Here is a 15883-nt window from a genome sequence, read left to right on the forward strand (position 1 = left end):
TGATTCAAATGACAGGCAAAGTGTGACTGGACCAGAACTGGACATTTGACATTGAGTACAGACATTTACATGTATTCATTTAGCAGACACTTTTATCCAAATTGAAGAGCAGTCCAGTCTAGATACACATTTGCATAAGTGTGTGTGCTCCTGGGGGGGGGGGGGGGGGGTGTAGTGAGGACCTAAAGTCTCAAGATTCTATAGGTCCACAATACAGTTCATATCTGTCTAAAAGGCAAGGATATCTTGCTCCAGTGACACGATAATGCCAGCCACCAGGGGGCAGCAAAGAGAACACATAAAACCTCTGGACTGCATGGCTGCATCTATAGTTCCACATAGATATGTTGATTAGGCCATTCCCATATCAAATGTATTGTTCATTTTCCCATGTGTCCAGTGTTACTGTCATAGCTGTCTTACACATACAGTGGCAACAGTGTTGATGTCCCTGGAGTGCAGGTGTCTCTCACCTCTATGAAGGTCTCAGCGCTAACTCGAGACCTCACTTTCAGGATGACGCTCTTCCCCCTGGGCAGCACCCCCACGCTACACTGCAGCCTCCAGCACTGGACTGTCCAGCAGGACTGGGGACAGTGAGCACAGAGGAGGCATAGAGAGAGAGAGAGAGAGATGAACATCAAGACCAAGGGGTGAGACATTCAGGACAGGTTTTTTCATTACATTACATTACATTACATTACATTACATTACATTACATTTAGCAGACACTTCTTGACCAAGTGACTTACATATGTCAGCTATATTACAAGGGATCACATTGTCCCCGGAGCAACAAGGTCAAGTGCCTTGCTCAAGGGCACAACGGTGGAAGCCGGGAATTGAAGTGACAACTTTCAGGCTACTGCACGCTACAGCCCAGCTCCTTAACCACTACACTTTTCCTTTGTTGTCATTGTTTGGCAAAAGTTTTGGTCAGCGTTTTGTAAAATGACACCTAATTTTTCAATTCCTATATTTCTTTGGGGAACAGAACTAAAAGAGAACTGACCGTTTGTATGTGGTCATGTGCTGAAAATGTGATTTCAGTGCCTAACACATCCTGCCCTTCCTTCAGAGGATTCAGCAACTCCACCCCCCCCTCCAACCCCCCACACACACTCTACACTGCTGAGGCCGCATGCTGAAGCCTCGCTGACTGCGTCTTAACAGACTCCAAATGTCTTCATCTGGCACACAATCTGCCTTGTTTGAGTGTTTTCTGAACAAACAGGCCCCTTTGGCTTCACAGTTATCCACCCTTAAAACTGGAGAGAACAGCTGGGGGACTGAGAGAGAGAGAGAGAACAGGAGAAGGGAGAGAGAGAGAGAGAGAGAAAAGGAGAAAGGAGGGTAGAGAGAGAGAGAGAAACAGGCATGCCGATAGAAGGGTAAACATTCCCTGGAGAGCTCATATGGGCCTCAGATGAGCAGTGAAAAGCAAGAAAAAAGCAGAAGAAAAGAGACAGAGAAGAGAGAGAGAGAGAGAGAGAGAGAGAGAGAGAGAGAAGAACACAGAGACAGTTATTCCTATGCTGCCGGTGTGGGTCTGAGAAATGGTGCCCTTGGAGAATAGCGGGGTTAATAGCCGCAACAGGGAGTGATCATTTGTGGTTGTGTTGCACTGGTAGCACAGATGTTGGTGGAGAATACAGTGGCTTACAGTAGTGTTAGTGGACGATGGATGGGCAATGTGGTGCAGTGTGGTGTGTTGGGGTGGTGTGTTTGTGTGTGTGTGTGGTGTGTGTGTGTGTGTGTGTGTGGTGTGTGTGTGTGTGTGTGTGTGTGTGTGTGTGGTGTGTGTGTGTGTGTGTGTGTGTGTGTGTGTGTGTGTGTGTGTGGAGGAGGGGAGCCTGTCTCACCAGGTTGCTGAGCTGTGAGAGCTGGTCCCTGGGTAGCTCTCTGCTCTGCCTGGCCTGACTGGAGCCAGACGCTAGCGCAGGGGGCTCCTCCGACGGGCTCGGCTGGAGCTGAACACAGTTACAGCAACAGCACCAGTCATTAGTCACTCTTGACAGGGAAAAGTATATCCTTACATTACATTAACGCACATGCATGTGTGTTTGTGTGTGTGTACTGTGTAGGTATGTGTATGTGTGTGTGTGTGTGTGTGTGTGTGTGTGTGTGTGTGTGTGTGTGTGTGTGTGTGTGTGTGTGTATCTGTCTCACCTTGACCCTCAGGGGGTTGATGATGTTTTTAGTGCTGCAGTTGAGGGGGCCCTCGGTGCTGACCTCCAGAGGATAGACCAGGCGGTGACCTTCCACCTGACGAGGACACCGCAGCTCCAGCGTAGACACACTCAGCGTGCTGGGACCATTATTCAACAACTAACAGAGACACGAGAGAGAGAGAGAGAGAGAGAGAGAGAGAGAGAGAGAGAGAGAGAGAGAGAGAGAGAGAGAGACACGAGACACGAGAGAGAGAGAGAGAGAAGAGCAGCATGGCACACACACAGCATGGTGTGTGTGTGTGTGTGTGTGTGTAAGAGAGAGAGAGAGAGAGAGAGAGAGAGAGAGAGAGCAGGTCAGAATCAGGAGCTGGAGGAACTGTTGAGAGTTTGCTCCGCTCTTCCCACCACTGAATCACTTGTTTTCACTTATTTAGTCTGCCCTCAGGTCTTCAGTTTCCCTTCGACTTACTCCCCCACATCAAAGCCTTGGTACACACGCACACACACACACACACACACACATACACACACACACATACACACACGGACACAGACACTTTCACACACACTCACACACCTCGTAAACATGCAGCATCTGGGGGCCGATGTCCTCCTCCATCCACCTGTTGGTCGGTCTCCAGTCAGCAGGAGGAAACAGAAGTTTATCTGGACGGGACACACTGAAAGCATGCGCACACACACACACACACACACACACACACACACACACACACACACACACACACACACACACACACACGCCACATTACACAAGGTTAAAGTTGGAAATGAATATGAATGTATTGGCAAGAGCACATAATCAGTCTCTCTCAAATTTCAAATTCAAAATGCTCAAGGTCACTCATATTGCAAAGCAGTTATTATATAATATAATAAATCTGGACATACACACATACATATCAATAGATTTTTATAGTAAAAAAAATACACACACACACACACACACACACACATACACATACACACAAACATGGATTCTTCTCACCCTTGAAGGATGACGTCTGCCATAACGGCTACCTCAAGAGAGTACGAGACGACCTCGCTGTGGGAGTTGTTCTCATTTTTACTGTAACACACATGCACACACAGATGCCAGAAAAATAAGCCTGTGGTTTTGAGATCAATGGAAAGGCATTATGGTATGATATGCTGAGAAATATTATTACTGTGGTTTATTTTTAAGAGCCGGGTTCCCAAATGAGAAACTGTGCTCAGTCTTGGATGAGACGGCGCAAAAATGTTGTGGGGGAGATTTCTGTGGAGCTGAGTGGAGATCCCCTCAGGGTAAAATTTAGAACAGGACAGTGTGCGTATTCGCTCAGTGTAAAAACAGCCATTAGTGAACGTTAGCAGTGATAACCCTGCGTCTCTGTAGCTATGCTGTATACTGTGAGTGTGCGGCGGTAGGATTGGAGTGGTGATCAGCTGTGCACATACCTACGGATCTGCAGGTCAAACTGGACAGTTCTCTGTGTGTCCTGGACTCTTGGCACTGTGAAACGAAGACCGGCCCACAACTAGAGGACCGAGAGAAGGAGAAGCTGAGAACAACGGAGAGCTTATAGGCCATTTATACAGAAACATGAGTGAACTGGATAAAATGAGTACATTTAGAGATAGATGGATGATGATGTGGGAGAGAGAGAGAGAGAGGAAGAGAGAGGGGGGGGAGAGAGAGAGGAAGAGAGAGAGGGGGGGGGGAGAGGGAGAGAAACTATTTGTTCTTACACTTGTTCCAGACTTCATAGGGTTTCCCAGATCACAGCTGACAAAACGCGTATCATTCACTGCTGCATAACTACAGGTCAGCTGGGTTAGCGACTGAAACACAAATACACACACACACATATAATTATTTGATCATTGCTACGACTGTACAACCTTTCCCACAACACATACACACACACACACACACACACACACACACACACACACTTACATGGTTGTTTCTGGCGATGCCACTGTAGTCAGCCTCTGGTGGGAGGAGCACATACAGGTCTGCTTCATAAGCCCCACCTTCACCCTCGTTCACAGCATTAAACGTCAGAGTCAAGACATTTTCATCCCCCAGATACACCTCCTCTCGATCCCTACACACACAGGCACAAACAGAAAGAAAGAGAGAGAAAGAGAGACAGAGGGATTGCAACATTTTTAATTAACATTTTCATCTCATTAACTGTACCACCCATACCATAGCCAATAAAAGAAAATGATAATGCCAACTACTTTAATCAGACGGCTCGCGTAAACACAGTGGGCTGCTGTCTGCCTGAAAGTACTTCAAATTCTTCCCTGACGGGTGACTTATTTTGCAGTTGCCTTCGGTATCAAATATTTCTGCACATGAATAACACTGTGTAAGGCTGTAAAGTGGTTAGGCGGGGATCACATTGGCCAGCAGCAGCGGCAAGTGTAACGTAACGCTCAGACCATAATAAGTTCTATCTCGTTCCTAAGCAAAACAAACGGTTTGCCTAAACGCTCACGCTGCGCTTTGAAAGTTGAACCAAGTTCAATGCTCAGCTTTCAGCAGTCAACGGCCGCTCCGAGGCCGAACCATAGAGAACAATAGGAAACCTGCCGTTTGCCGCTGGTCAGTGTGATCCCTGCCTTCAAGATGTCACTGACAAACATGCTGTATCCAGTTTAGAGATTGAGAAAGAAACATGGGTGTAACCAAGACTCTATCAAGAGGGCTGTTTACATGGAATACTTTTATAGGCTTCTTATGAGTCGTAGACTAATTTGGCTGAGGCTAATATTGTTGACTGTTGTTCCTATGATGTCCAAGGGCAACACAGTGACCACACAGCCATGCCCTTCACAACATGAAATCAGCAGGCCATGTTGAAGCCATCAGTGGAGCTTATGAAATGCTGAATAACTATCAGAAGAATGTGCTGCTATTGTCAGTATACAGACCATCTGTTATTTTCACCTAACAATGGTTGCAATACATGCAGGAAATAGTTTCATATTTGCAGCTTTCTAGTGAAACACTGAGTGAGTAGAAGGAGATGAAATGCAAGTGAGAAACCTTCAGTCTTACAGCAGTTCACTTTCAATTCAGATCAGTTTATATATCTGCATTGGTATGTAAAAAATGTCTATCACAAATAAGATGAGATGCATTATTTTCCACCTCTTCAGATACAAAAGCAACACTTTCATGTTATCCTCTCATTTCACTGAGATGGTGGGGATCTCTCGTTGTGGTGTGTCCTTTAGGATTAGTTCCTCCTCACATACATCTTTTCTTTATTCTAAGTGCTTGAGAGGGCAGACGTGAGGTCTGATTAATGTCAGGAAAGCAATGTCTCCTATAAACCCTGTGTGGCCATAATTTATAAACACACACACACACACACACACACACACACACACACACACACACACACACACACACACACACACAAACACACACACCAAACCCAAACATGAAGAAACAGAGCGAGAGAGAGAAAGAGATTGCAACATTTTAACACACACACGCACAAAAACAGAAAGAGAGAGAGAAAGAGACAGACAGAGAGAGATTTCAACATTTTTAATTAACATTTTCATCTCATTAACTGTACCAGCTCATACCAAAGCCAATAAAAAAGATAATTCCCACGACTTTAATCAAACGCCTCAAGTAAACACAGTGGGCTGCTGTCTGCCTAAAGTAAATTCACTTTTCCAATAAGTCCCCTGACGGGTGACTTATTTTGCAGTTGCCTTCAGTATCAAATATTTCTGCACATGAATAACACTGTGTAAGGCTGTAAAGTGGTCATCATCAAGATGTCACTGACAAACATGCTGTATCCAGTTTAGATTTTGAGAAAGAGACATGGGTGTAACCAGGACTCTATCAAGAGGGCTGTTTGCATGGAATACTTGTATAGGCTTCTTATGAGCCGTAGACTAATTTGGCTGAGGCTAATATTGTTGAAGGTTGTTCCCATGATGTCCAAGGGCAGTGACCACAAGGCTATGCCCTTCACAACATGAAATCAGCAGGCCATGTTGAAGACATCAGTGGAGCTTATGAAATGCTGAATAACTATCAGAAGAATGTGCTGCTATTGTCAGTATACAGACCATCTGTTATTTTCACCTAACAATGGTTGCAATACATGCAGGAAATAGCTTCATATTTGCAGCTTTCTAGTGAAACACTGAGTGAGTAGAAGGAGATGAAATGCAAGTGAGAAACCTTCAGTCTTACAGCAGTTCACTTTCAATTCAGATCAGTTTATATATCTGCATTGGTATGTAAAAAATGTCTATCACAAATAAGATGAGATGCATTATTTTCCACCTCTTCAGATACAAAAGCAACACTTTCATGTTATCCTATCATTTCACTGAGATGGTGGGGATCTCTCGTTGTGGTGTGTCCTTTAGGATTAGTTCCTCCTCACATACATCTTTTCTTTATTCTAAGTGCTTGAGAGGGCAGACGTGAGGTCTGATTGATGTCAGGAAGGTAAAGTCTCCTTTAGACCCGGTGTGGCCATAAATTACACACACACACACACACACACACACACACACACACACACACACACACACACACACACACACACACACAGATACACACACACACACAGACACACACACACACACTCTCTCTCTCCGTCTCCTTAAAAAAACAATCTAGACATAAGGAACTCCAGAAGCTTCATCAGAGATTTACGCTTGCCTCTCTTTCTCATACAGTGGGCAGCATGCAGCCATCATTTCACACACAATTTCACACACTCACAAGTCTACTTAAACAGGCCGCCTGCTGACTGCCAGCGAAGCCAAATGCCCCCCCACTGTCTGGCCATGCAGGCACTTTCAACATACTATAAACATTCAATATTACAGTTTTTCTCAGTCGCTTTGGTGCTTTTCTCTTCTCTTTGCTCTTCAACTATTAGTTCAACCTTCACAACATTTAGTCATTTGTGCACATCATAGTAGCAATTTCTCCTTCCTCTGAACAAATTGCAAATGCTTTTGAACATGTATCAGTTGCTTTGTCATGTCAGTCAAAATTAACTATAGTTATGGATGCTGAATAGTCGTTTCCAATAAAACTAATAGTCTTCATTTCATTGCTTGAGTCATTATTACATACAAAATTGGTGAACTAGTTATCAAATTCCGTCACAATGCTGTAGAATTGCAAAGAGCATATACAGTAAAACTGTGAAACGTACATATTCAGTGTCTTGTACTCACTTACTCCCCTAACTACAGCAATTTGTAACTTTACTGTAGTTTTCAAATGGCTGTACAAGTACTGTATAGTGCTGTTCTGAGCATTTTCAGGTAGTGTCACCGAGTTCTGACCTTTTTTTGCATGGGAAAACACTGAGAGCATAAACTGTCGTAATGAAAACATGACAAAGCCATTTGACTATCTTGTTCATAAACGATGGTGTCAAGACTTCTCATTTTGATGACACTGGCAGTTTCATTGACATAAATACTTGCTTTTGAGGAATGGACTATCCATTTTGAGCAAGTGACGTGCTTTTGCAGGTTATCCACTAGGTTTTGCAGTTTGCACTAATTGTTTTGAGAAATGCACAAACTGCTGTGCAAATGTTAATAGTGATGTGAGAAAAGCACCAAAGCGACTGAGAAAAACTGCAACCCAACTCTCTCTCTCTCACTTTCTCTCTCACACACAGACACACACGGACACACACACGGACACACACACACACACACACACACAATGGTGCACACGTGGACACCCATCCATACATACAGTACAAATGGCTGCTGCACTAATTCAGACACAAGCTCCTCTGATCCCTTTGACCTCCTGCACTTTTCTGTCCGTCATAAATCCAGGCGGGCAGCAGAGCGGAGAGCTGTGGAGGCCCTCCTGTGGCCCTGTGGCCCCCCTGGCCTCTCCGCTCCAGTCTGCTCCAGGCCGGCTCAGTCCACTCTCCACACTATACAAGGATGAACATGAATCCTGTTTTTTTTTTTTTTTTAGGAGTATTTTTCTTCTTCGGTTACACATATATCGTGATGTATCGTAGATAGTTTTAGTTAAGTATCAATGTATCAATTTCTTGAATCTTGTATAAATGTACCAAGTACAGCAGAATCGCTGTATCGTGATACTATAGTTATTGTGGACAAAGTATCGTGACGGTATTGTATCGTGAGTTAGTCTTAGATTCCCGGCCCTAGAACCATTCCTACTGCTGCTTAGCTTGGCTTATTTGTCACCCAGCTAGCTGATGAATGTGTAGAAATAAGTCAGTCCATGTCGACAAGAGATGCAAAATCAAAAATTGACAAAAGACCAAGTTACACACCTGCCAGAAAATACTGAATAGTGGACCTGGCCACAACTTTAAAGAATACAAATGGCATGCCTAATTGTTACGGTTATGTAAAATGAAAATGTTCTCCCCCAAAAGGGATCCTGATCTACACCACACTCCTCGCCTAGTTTGACTCCTCTCTTCCTGCACCCCTCTCCTTTACCCATGCACCTCCTCCACTCCTCTTTTCTCCTTCTGCACCCCTCTCCTACTTCACTTCTCTCCTCCACTCCTCTTTTCTCCTCCTGCGCTTCTCTCCTAATTCATCCCATCTCCTCTACTCCTCTTCTCCTGTGCCCCTTTCCTTTACCCATGTATCTCCTCCACTCCTCCACTGCTCTTCTCTCCTCCTGCGCTCCTCTCCACCTCCTGCTTCTCCCTCCATTCGGAGGCACATATTGATCATATGCATCTCTCCCTAAACCTCCCTTGTTTTCTGTGTATATTCATCACTCCTTTCCTGCAGCCATTGATCCTGCAGTCCTCCCTCTCTAGAAGATGCCATGCAGCTGATTCCAATTACCCTGGGGTAGACGGCAGAAGTATGGCTGGGGGGTAGGGATGTGTGTGAGTAGCCTATATGTGTTCCTGTGTATGAGTGTGTGTGTGTGTGTGTGCTTGTGTGTGTGTGTGTGTGTGGGTGGGTGTGTGTATGTATGTGTGTGCATGCGTGCGTGCGTGCGTGTGTGTGTGTGTGTGTGTTGTAGGGGTGAAACAGCAGGGCTTTATAGGTTTTGTAGGTGGGGGAGGTGCAGGTTGCATGCTAACATATGTGGCGCTCATCGATGGAGCTCCCACTTGTTTAACAGGCAGTTAAAATGTAGCACTCTGCAATGGAAGTGTGACAACTTACTGAGTGGCTTTCTAAACGCAGGGGGAAAGTGAAGAACTAGGGGTAAAATGTGCACTTTTTTCAGTGGAAAATGGCCCAAGTCACATAAGGCCAAAGAACATGGAGGCAACATAAACTACATGAGCCCGAGTGTGGTTGCCATGCCAACCGGTCTGGGACGGACTTGCTCAGAGCAGTGGAAATTGGAAACACAACCTGACACAAACACACATGCACACACACACACACACACACACACACACACACACACACACACACACACACACACACACACACACACACACACACACACACACACTAAAAGAGGAAACAGACCCAAACACTGCCCCTCTGGCTCAGGCTGCTGTTTAAATCCCGACTCCCGTTCCAAGTCCACCTCCCTGCTGACAAAACTTAACAAATCTGGCAACATCGTCCATTCCCCTACTCATTCTTTTAAAAATAACCCCACAAATCCATCCTTGTTTTGTGAATGGCTACTCTATTTTTCCTCCAGTACTTCTCTGAGGCCTGTCCAACTTTACAGGAGTGATAAGCGTAAAAAATCAAGCTGTTTCCATTGTTTGGGTTGGACAGAGGGGGAGGGGGGTTAGTGCTTGTGCGTCTGGTGCAGTCGGAGGCAAAGTGAGGCTTTCTTGGCGTACTTTCTCTGGAATGCCAGCAGGCGTCTTTAATCAAGGAGTGGCAGTCGGGGAGACTTCAAAGCCACCGGGCCGTCTCACCCACACCACTGATCGCTGCTCTCCGGGTTAACAAACATCAGGCTCCCCTCTTTCATCTTCAGCCACCTCTATCCCCTCTTCCTCTCATCCCTCTCCCTCTCCCTGTTTTTTTCTACCTCTGTCTCCACCACACATATGCACTGACACACATGCACGTGCACACACACACACACACACACACACACACACACACACACACACACACACACACACACACACACACACACACGCACACACACACACACACACACACACACACATGTAGCAATAGCCCCTTACCCCCTAACAGTCAACTTCAGATCCGGCACACAGATGTTGTCGTCTCCGCAGTCGAGTTGAATCTGAGCCTGTGATGAGAGAAGAGAAGAACAGTGTCCTTAGTACAGGTACCGCCAACTGGAAGATCACCATCAAAGATTCCACCGCGCTCCACTCTATTAGTCTTGGGTCACAATTAGTACACCAGCACAAGCAATCTAACTGATGGGCTAATAATGGTCACTGAGCAACACTGAGCAATCAACTCAAATGAGCTGAATAGTGGTTGGGCTTGGTTTGCGTCTGTATGCATGTTTGGGTGAGTGTATGACCTTGTGAGACTTTGATTAGAAATGACATTCCAACAGTGCTGCAATTCACTGTGATCATTCCCTGTCCACAGTCTTGATAATCAGACCTCATAAAGCTGCCAGGCTCTAACAACAGGCTGTGCTTGTCTCGTTGTATTGTTGTTGTACACTGTACTGTACTGTCATTGTCTTGTTGCTGTCCTGTTGCTATGTGTTGTCCAAGGTAGCAAACTAGCTTCCCCTCTGGAGATTACAGTTTTTCTCAGTCACTTTGGTGCTTTTCTCACATCACTATTAACATTTGCACAGCAGTTAGTGCATTTCTCAAAACAATTAGTGCAAACTGCAAAACCTAGTGGATGACCTGCAAAAGCACGTCACTTGCTCAAAATGGATAGTCCATTCCTCAAAAGCAAATATTTATGTCAATGAAACTGTCAGTGTCATCAAAATGAGAAGTCTTGACACCATCGTTTATGAACAAGATAGTCAAATGGCTTTGTCATGTTTTCATTATGACAGTTCTCTCAGGGCCAGATGTACTAACGCTTTTGCGCCCATTTCAGGTGTATTTGTTTCGCAATGTGCGTGTAAAATCATTGCAAGGTATGTACAAACAGGCCGCAATGATGTAAAAGCACAAACTGCCTGTCGCGGGAGCTGAAAGTGGCAGATTGCGATTGTCATGTCATGCATATGCATTCATGGGAGGATCCAGGGGAAAGTGGGAGTTGAGCGTAAAAAGATGGGAGGGGAAGAGTAAAGAGCGCCTAGTTATGTATTCCGCGGTATGTACAAAGACTGCTCCTGAAAGCGCACGTCTATTCTGCGCCTAAATACTTCCGCCTTGTAAAAGCAGGTGTTACGTAATCCACATTGCAGTTCAATGCGTCAATAAGAGAACCTTTCAAAGACAACAGAATCGCTATTTAGAACACCAGTTTTTGTGGTGAAAGTATTTGTACTACCAAAAGCAACCTTAACTTTCGTTGGCCTTTCGCATGTCTTACTTTCACGTCATTCACTTAAACTTTCCTACTTGCTAGATTTGACCAATCTTCCATAGCCTACGTGCACAAGTAGTTTGAGTAGAACTACTGATCTTCATTATCTCCCTGCTTGTTGACATCTTATCATGTATGGTATTATTTCATGATCGCTAAACGTTTGATTCTGTTGTCATCAGTTAACTTCATTCAACTGCGCTTGTAGGCGCTGCCATTCAGTTGTGGACGTTCGTAAATTGCAGAAGGGCAGGGAACACTAAGGATTGAACGATTGATAAATACGACGGAAACTTGGGTCTGACAGCGTTCGCAATCTGCGGTGTGTCCATGGCGCTGATAACGCTACGTTCGCAAATGTACGTACATCTGGCCCTCAGTGTTTTCCAATGCAAAAAAAGGTCAGAACTCGGTGACACTACCTGAACATGCTCAAGACAGCACTATACAGTACTTGTACAGCCATTCGAAAACTACAGTAAAGTTACACATAAGGGGAGTAAGTGAGTACAAGACACTGAATACGTACATTTTTACTGTACGCTCTTTGCAATTCTACAGCATTGTGACAGAATTTGATAACTAGTTCAACAATTTTGTATGTAATGACTCAAGCAATGAAATGAAGACTCTTAGTTTTATTAGGAACGACTATTCAGCATCCGTAAGTATAGTTAATTTTGACTGACATGACATAAGCAAATGATAATGTTAAAAAACAGCAGAGAATTGTATGAAAGCAACTGATACATGTTCAAAAGCATTTGCAATTTGTTCAGAGGAAGGAGAAATTGCTACTATGATGTGCACAAATTACTAAATGTTGTGGAGGTTGAACTAATAGTTATGAGAATTTTCATTCTGATCTGAAAAAAGCACCAAAGCGACTGAGAAAAACTGTAATAAAGTTATCTATACTATACTACAAGGCACTAAAACCCTCCCCCTTTTAAATGGTCACAGTATAAATAATGGAGGACAGAGAGTGATCAAAATCAGAAAATAGCACATTCCATGGAGAAATAGCACCCTCCAAGAAGAAACAGTACACTCCATGGAGAAATAGCACACTCCATGGTGAAATAGCACACTCCATGGTGAAATAGTACACTCCATGGTAAAACAGTACAGTCCATGGTGAAATAGCACACTCATAAAATAGTATACTCATTGGTATAAGCTCCTTTGAGGAAATGCAATTTCCATCTGTGCTGTCACACAGCCATACTAATGAAACAGAAAGACACATTTGCTGAGCACACACCACGTTTAATACGTCTAAGAAACAAACTGTGTGTAGACGGCCAAAACAAATGGGTTGTGTGCAATCGCTTACAAGCTTAATAACTTAATAACATTTCCACTGTCGTTCAGAGGCGATTGTAGATGGTTTAAGATAATTCTGGCCTCTGGCTTCTGATGAGTGGCTGGGGCCTTTTACGTGAAATCTCTGTAATAACATACACTCTCTCTCTCTCTCTCTCTCTCTCTCTCTCTCTCTCTCTCTCACTCACACACACACACACACAGAGAAACTCACTCTGAGGTCTGTAATTACAGAGCCTTAGATCTGAGGTCACTACTGTAAACACATTCACAAAGGGCAGCAGTTCCCTCCCTGCCTGACGGTTGGGGATTTAAGGTTCACTTATGAGGGTGGGAGTACACTCTGCCGAGAGTGGACAACACTGGGACCATCATTACGTCTGTGGCTCCAAGATCAGCTCCACATTTTGCTGATTTCCACAGCAATACCCAGCACACGGATATGTGAATGCTCAACAGTATTTGTAGAAAGTTTTCAGGAATAGCTATTACTGATAGTCCAGTTATAAACACCCACTTTTGTTCCTCATTTCCCTCTCTCTCTCTCTCTCTGTCTCTCTCTCTGTCTCTCTCTCTCTCTCTCTCTCTCTTTCTCCATATACTCTACTCTCTGCTTGGCATTGGAATTGTGTACTATAAGGCCACTGTTGTATGGCTTAGATTTCTGACACATATGGAAAACATTACACCGCAAACGTACGCTGCAAGACAGCGGAGTCGGCACGGTGACCACTCAATTCATTTCCATGACGATTGGTCGGCCCCTGGACAACAGCATGAGGAGTTGCTTATCTGGAGGTGGCAGCTATACCCTAATGACTAATTGGTTACCAGAAGAAAACTGAAATGTGGTAAAAGGTGACTTATATGGCTGAAATATGAGAAGGAGGAACATGACGAGGGAGAGAGACAGAAAAAAGAGAAAGAGAAATGGGGAATAGTTTCTCAGAAAATGAAAAGGAGAAACTATGCAAACGTCATGACAACACAGAGAAGAGGAGTAAAGAGGGACTGATACAGATGTACAGAGAGAAACGATGAGGGAGAAATTAAGTCATGGAGACAGAAGAGAATGAAGAGAGGGTGAATGAAAGAAAGAAAGAACGAAAGAAAGGAAGAGAGAGAGTGAGGAAAGTGAGAGTAAATTTGAATCACATTAGAGGATGTGGCAGATATCACATTACACACAAGTTCTTTTCACCCTAAAGCCTCATAGCACTGTGTTCACGTCTTCAGCTGAAGACTAACAACCACAGCTGTAAGCCAGAACACCCACACACTCAAACACCCATACACCCACATGCACACACACATACACACACATACACACATACACTCATGCATTCACACACAAACACACACACACACACACACACACACACACACACACACACACACACACACACACACACACACACACACAGATACAAACACACACATGCACAAGCACGTGCACTCAGACCCTCTTACTGGGCAGGCACACAGCAATGGCTTACATATATAAACAAATCTTTACCAGATGGCAAAGCTCTCCTCCAGCCAAGCACCAGGGCGGCCCTCCCAAAAGTATCAGTCAGTTCTCTCTCTGTGTTTGTGCAGCACCGTAACGCTTACCCCCCAACGCACACGTACACACACACACACACACACACACACACACACACACACACACACACACACACACACATGTACAGTATACACACACACACACACATGTATACACACACACCTACACACTCATGTATGCACACACACACACACACACACACACACACACACATGTATGCACACACACACAGAAGCGCAGTGCCGTGACAGCCTCCAGAAAACAACAGATATGTACAACAAAGAACAACACAAACACTACAAATAAATAGTTTGTCTAGCGCAACAAAGATCCTCACAAGACATGAGCACATCTGACTCAGATGTGAGTCACCCCAGGTCCACACCATTTCAGGCCTAGAACCATGGGTGCCACTAGACCACCTAGAACCATGGGTGTCACTAGACCAGCTAGAACCATGGCCATCACTAGACCAGCCAGAACCATGGGTGTCACTAGACCAGCTAGAACCATGGCCATCACTAGACCAGCCAGAACCATGGGTATCACTAGACCACCTAGAACCATGGGTGTCACTAGACCAGCTAGTTTTTAACTAGCTCCTGTTGCCTCATTGGCAGCAGATTATTATTACATTATTATCATTAGATTGGACTGTGCGCCATTGAAGTTTTGGGTTTAATGACCCGCCTAGACCTAGTCTGGATTAAACTGTTGTCTAGTTCCTACCTAACCTATGATCAGAACATTCTAGTAAAGGCCTCTGGACAGCTTTAGCATCTTTGCACTACCACTCCAAACGTACTGTAAGTGAGATTATTCAAACTGTCTATTTGTAACATGTGACATGTGCAAATGAAAAAGACAATTAAATCAGCACATTTCTATTTATTGTCACCATCCTGTTGTGTAGATGGGACTCTGTCGAAAGTACAAACAAAGATCCTTGATTACTAGCAAGATAGAGCAACGTAATTTGTTACTAAGGGAGCAAAAACGGGACAGTTCCGGTCTGCATAAGTGGAAGTGTCACCTTACGTCACTAAATAAACCTTCTCTCTTAATAAGCAATAAGAGCAGATAAACATAATTGTGTGCTCCGCTTTAACCCTCTCTGGTACGAATTGTTGGGTACCTTTTGATGAATGAGCTGTGTGGTCTGGTAGTTGAGGATGGGCTGCAGGCCATGGGAGTCCACAGCAGCCTGGGGATCCAGAGAGAAGCTCAGGCTGATCACTATGGGGGTCAGCTTGTCCCGGAACTCCTTCTCACCCTTGGACATTGGAGACAAAGGAAATTACTTCAGTTGTGAATTTATTCAGGT

The 15883-nt window shown here is 44.5% G+C and overlaps 1 protein-coding gene across 1 annotated transcript in view; it reads right to left on the reverse strand.

Moving 5' to 3' along the window:
- The window catches only part of LOC121707756 (integrin alpha-5-like), a 44672-nt gene that overhangs the window by 2984 nt on the left and 25805 nt on the right, over nucleotides 1-15883 (reverse strand). The window contains exons 18-27 of the mRNA XM_042090542.1: nucleotides 15695-15832; nucleotides 10373-10440; nucleotides 4132-4282; nucleotides 3921-4013; nucleotides 3630-3709; nucleotides 3178-3258; nucleotides 2749-2851; nucleotides 2170-2328; nucleotides 1863-1970; nucleotides 474-587 (exon numbers count right to left, since the gene is read on the reverse strand). Coding sequence (XP_041946476.1) covers nucleotides 474-587; nucleotides 1863-1970; nucleotides 2170-2328; nucleotides 2749-2851; nucleotides 3178-3258; nucleotides 3630-3709; nucleotides 3921-4013; nucleotides 4132-4282; nucleotides 10373-10440; nucleotides 15695-15832 — 1095 coding nt within the window. The remainder of the gene's footprint in view (nucleotides 1-473; nucleotides 588-1862; nucleotides 1971-2169; nucleotides 2329-2748; nucleotides 2852-3177; nucleotides 3259-3629; nucleotides 3710-3920; nucleotides 4014-4131; nucleotides 4283-10372; nucleotides 10441-15694; nucleotides 15833-15883) is intronic.

This window comes from Alosa sapidissima, chromosome 4 (genome assembly GCF_018492685.1).
Source record: "Alosa sapidissima isolate fAloSap1 chromosome 4, fAloSap1.pri, whole genome shotgun sequence".
Taxonomy (NCBI): Eukaryota; Metazoa; Chordata; class Actinopteri; order Clupeiformes; family Clupeidae; genus Alosa; species Alosa sapidissima.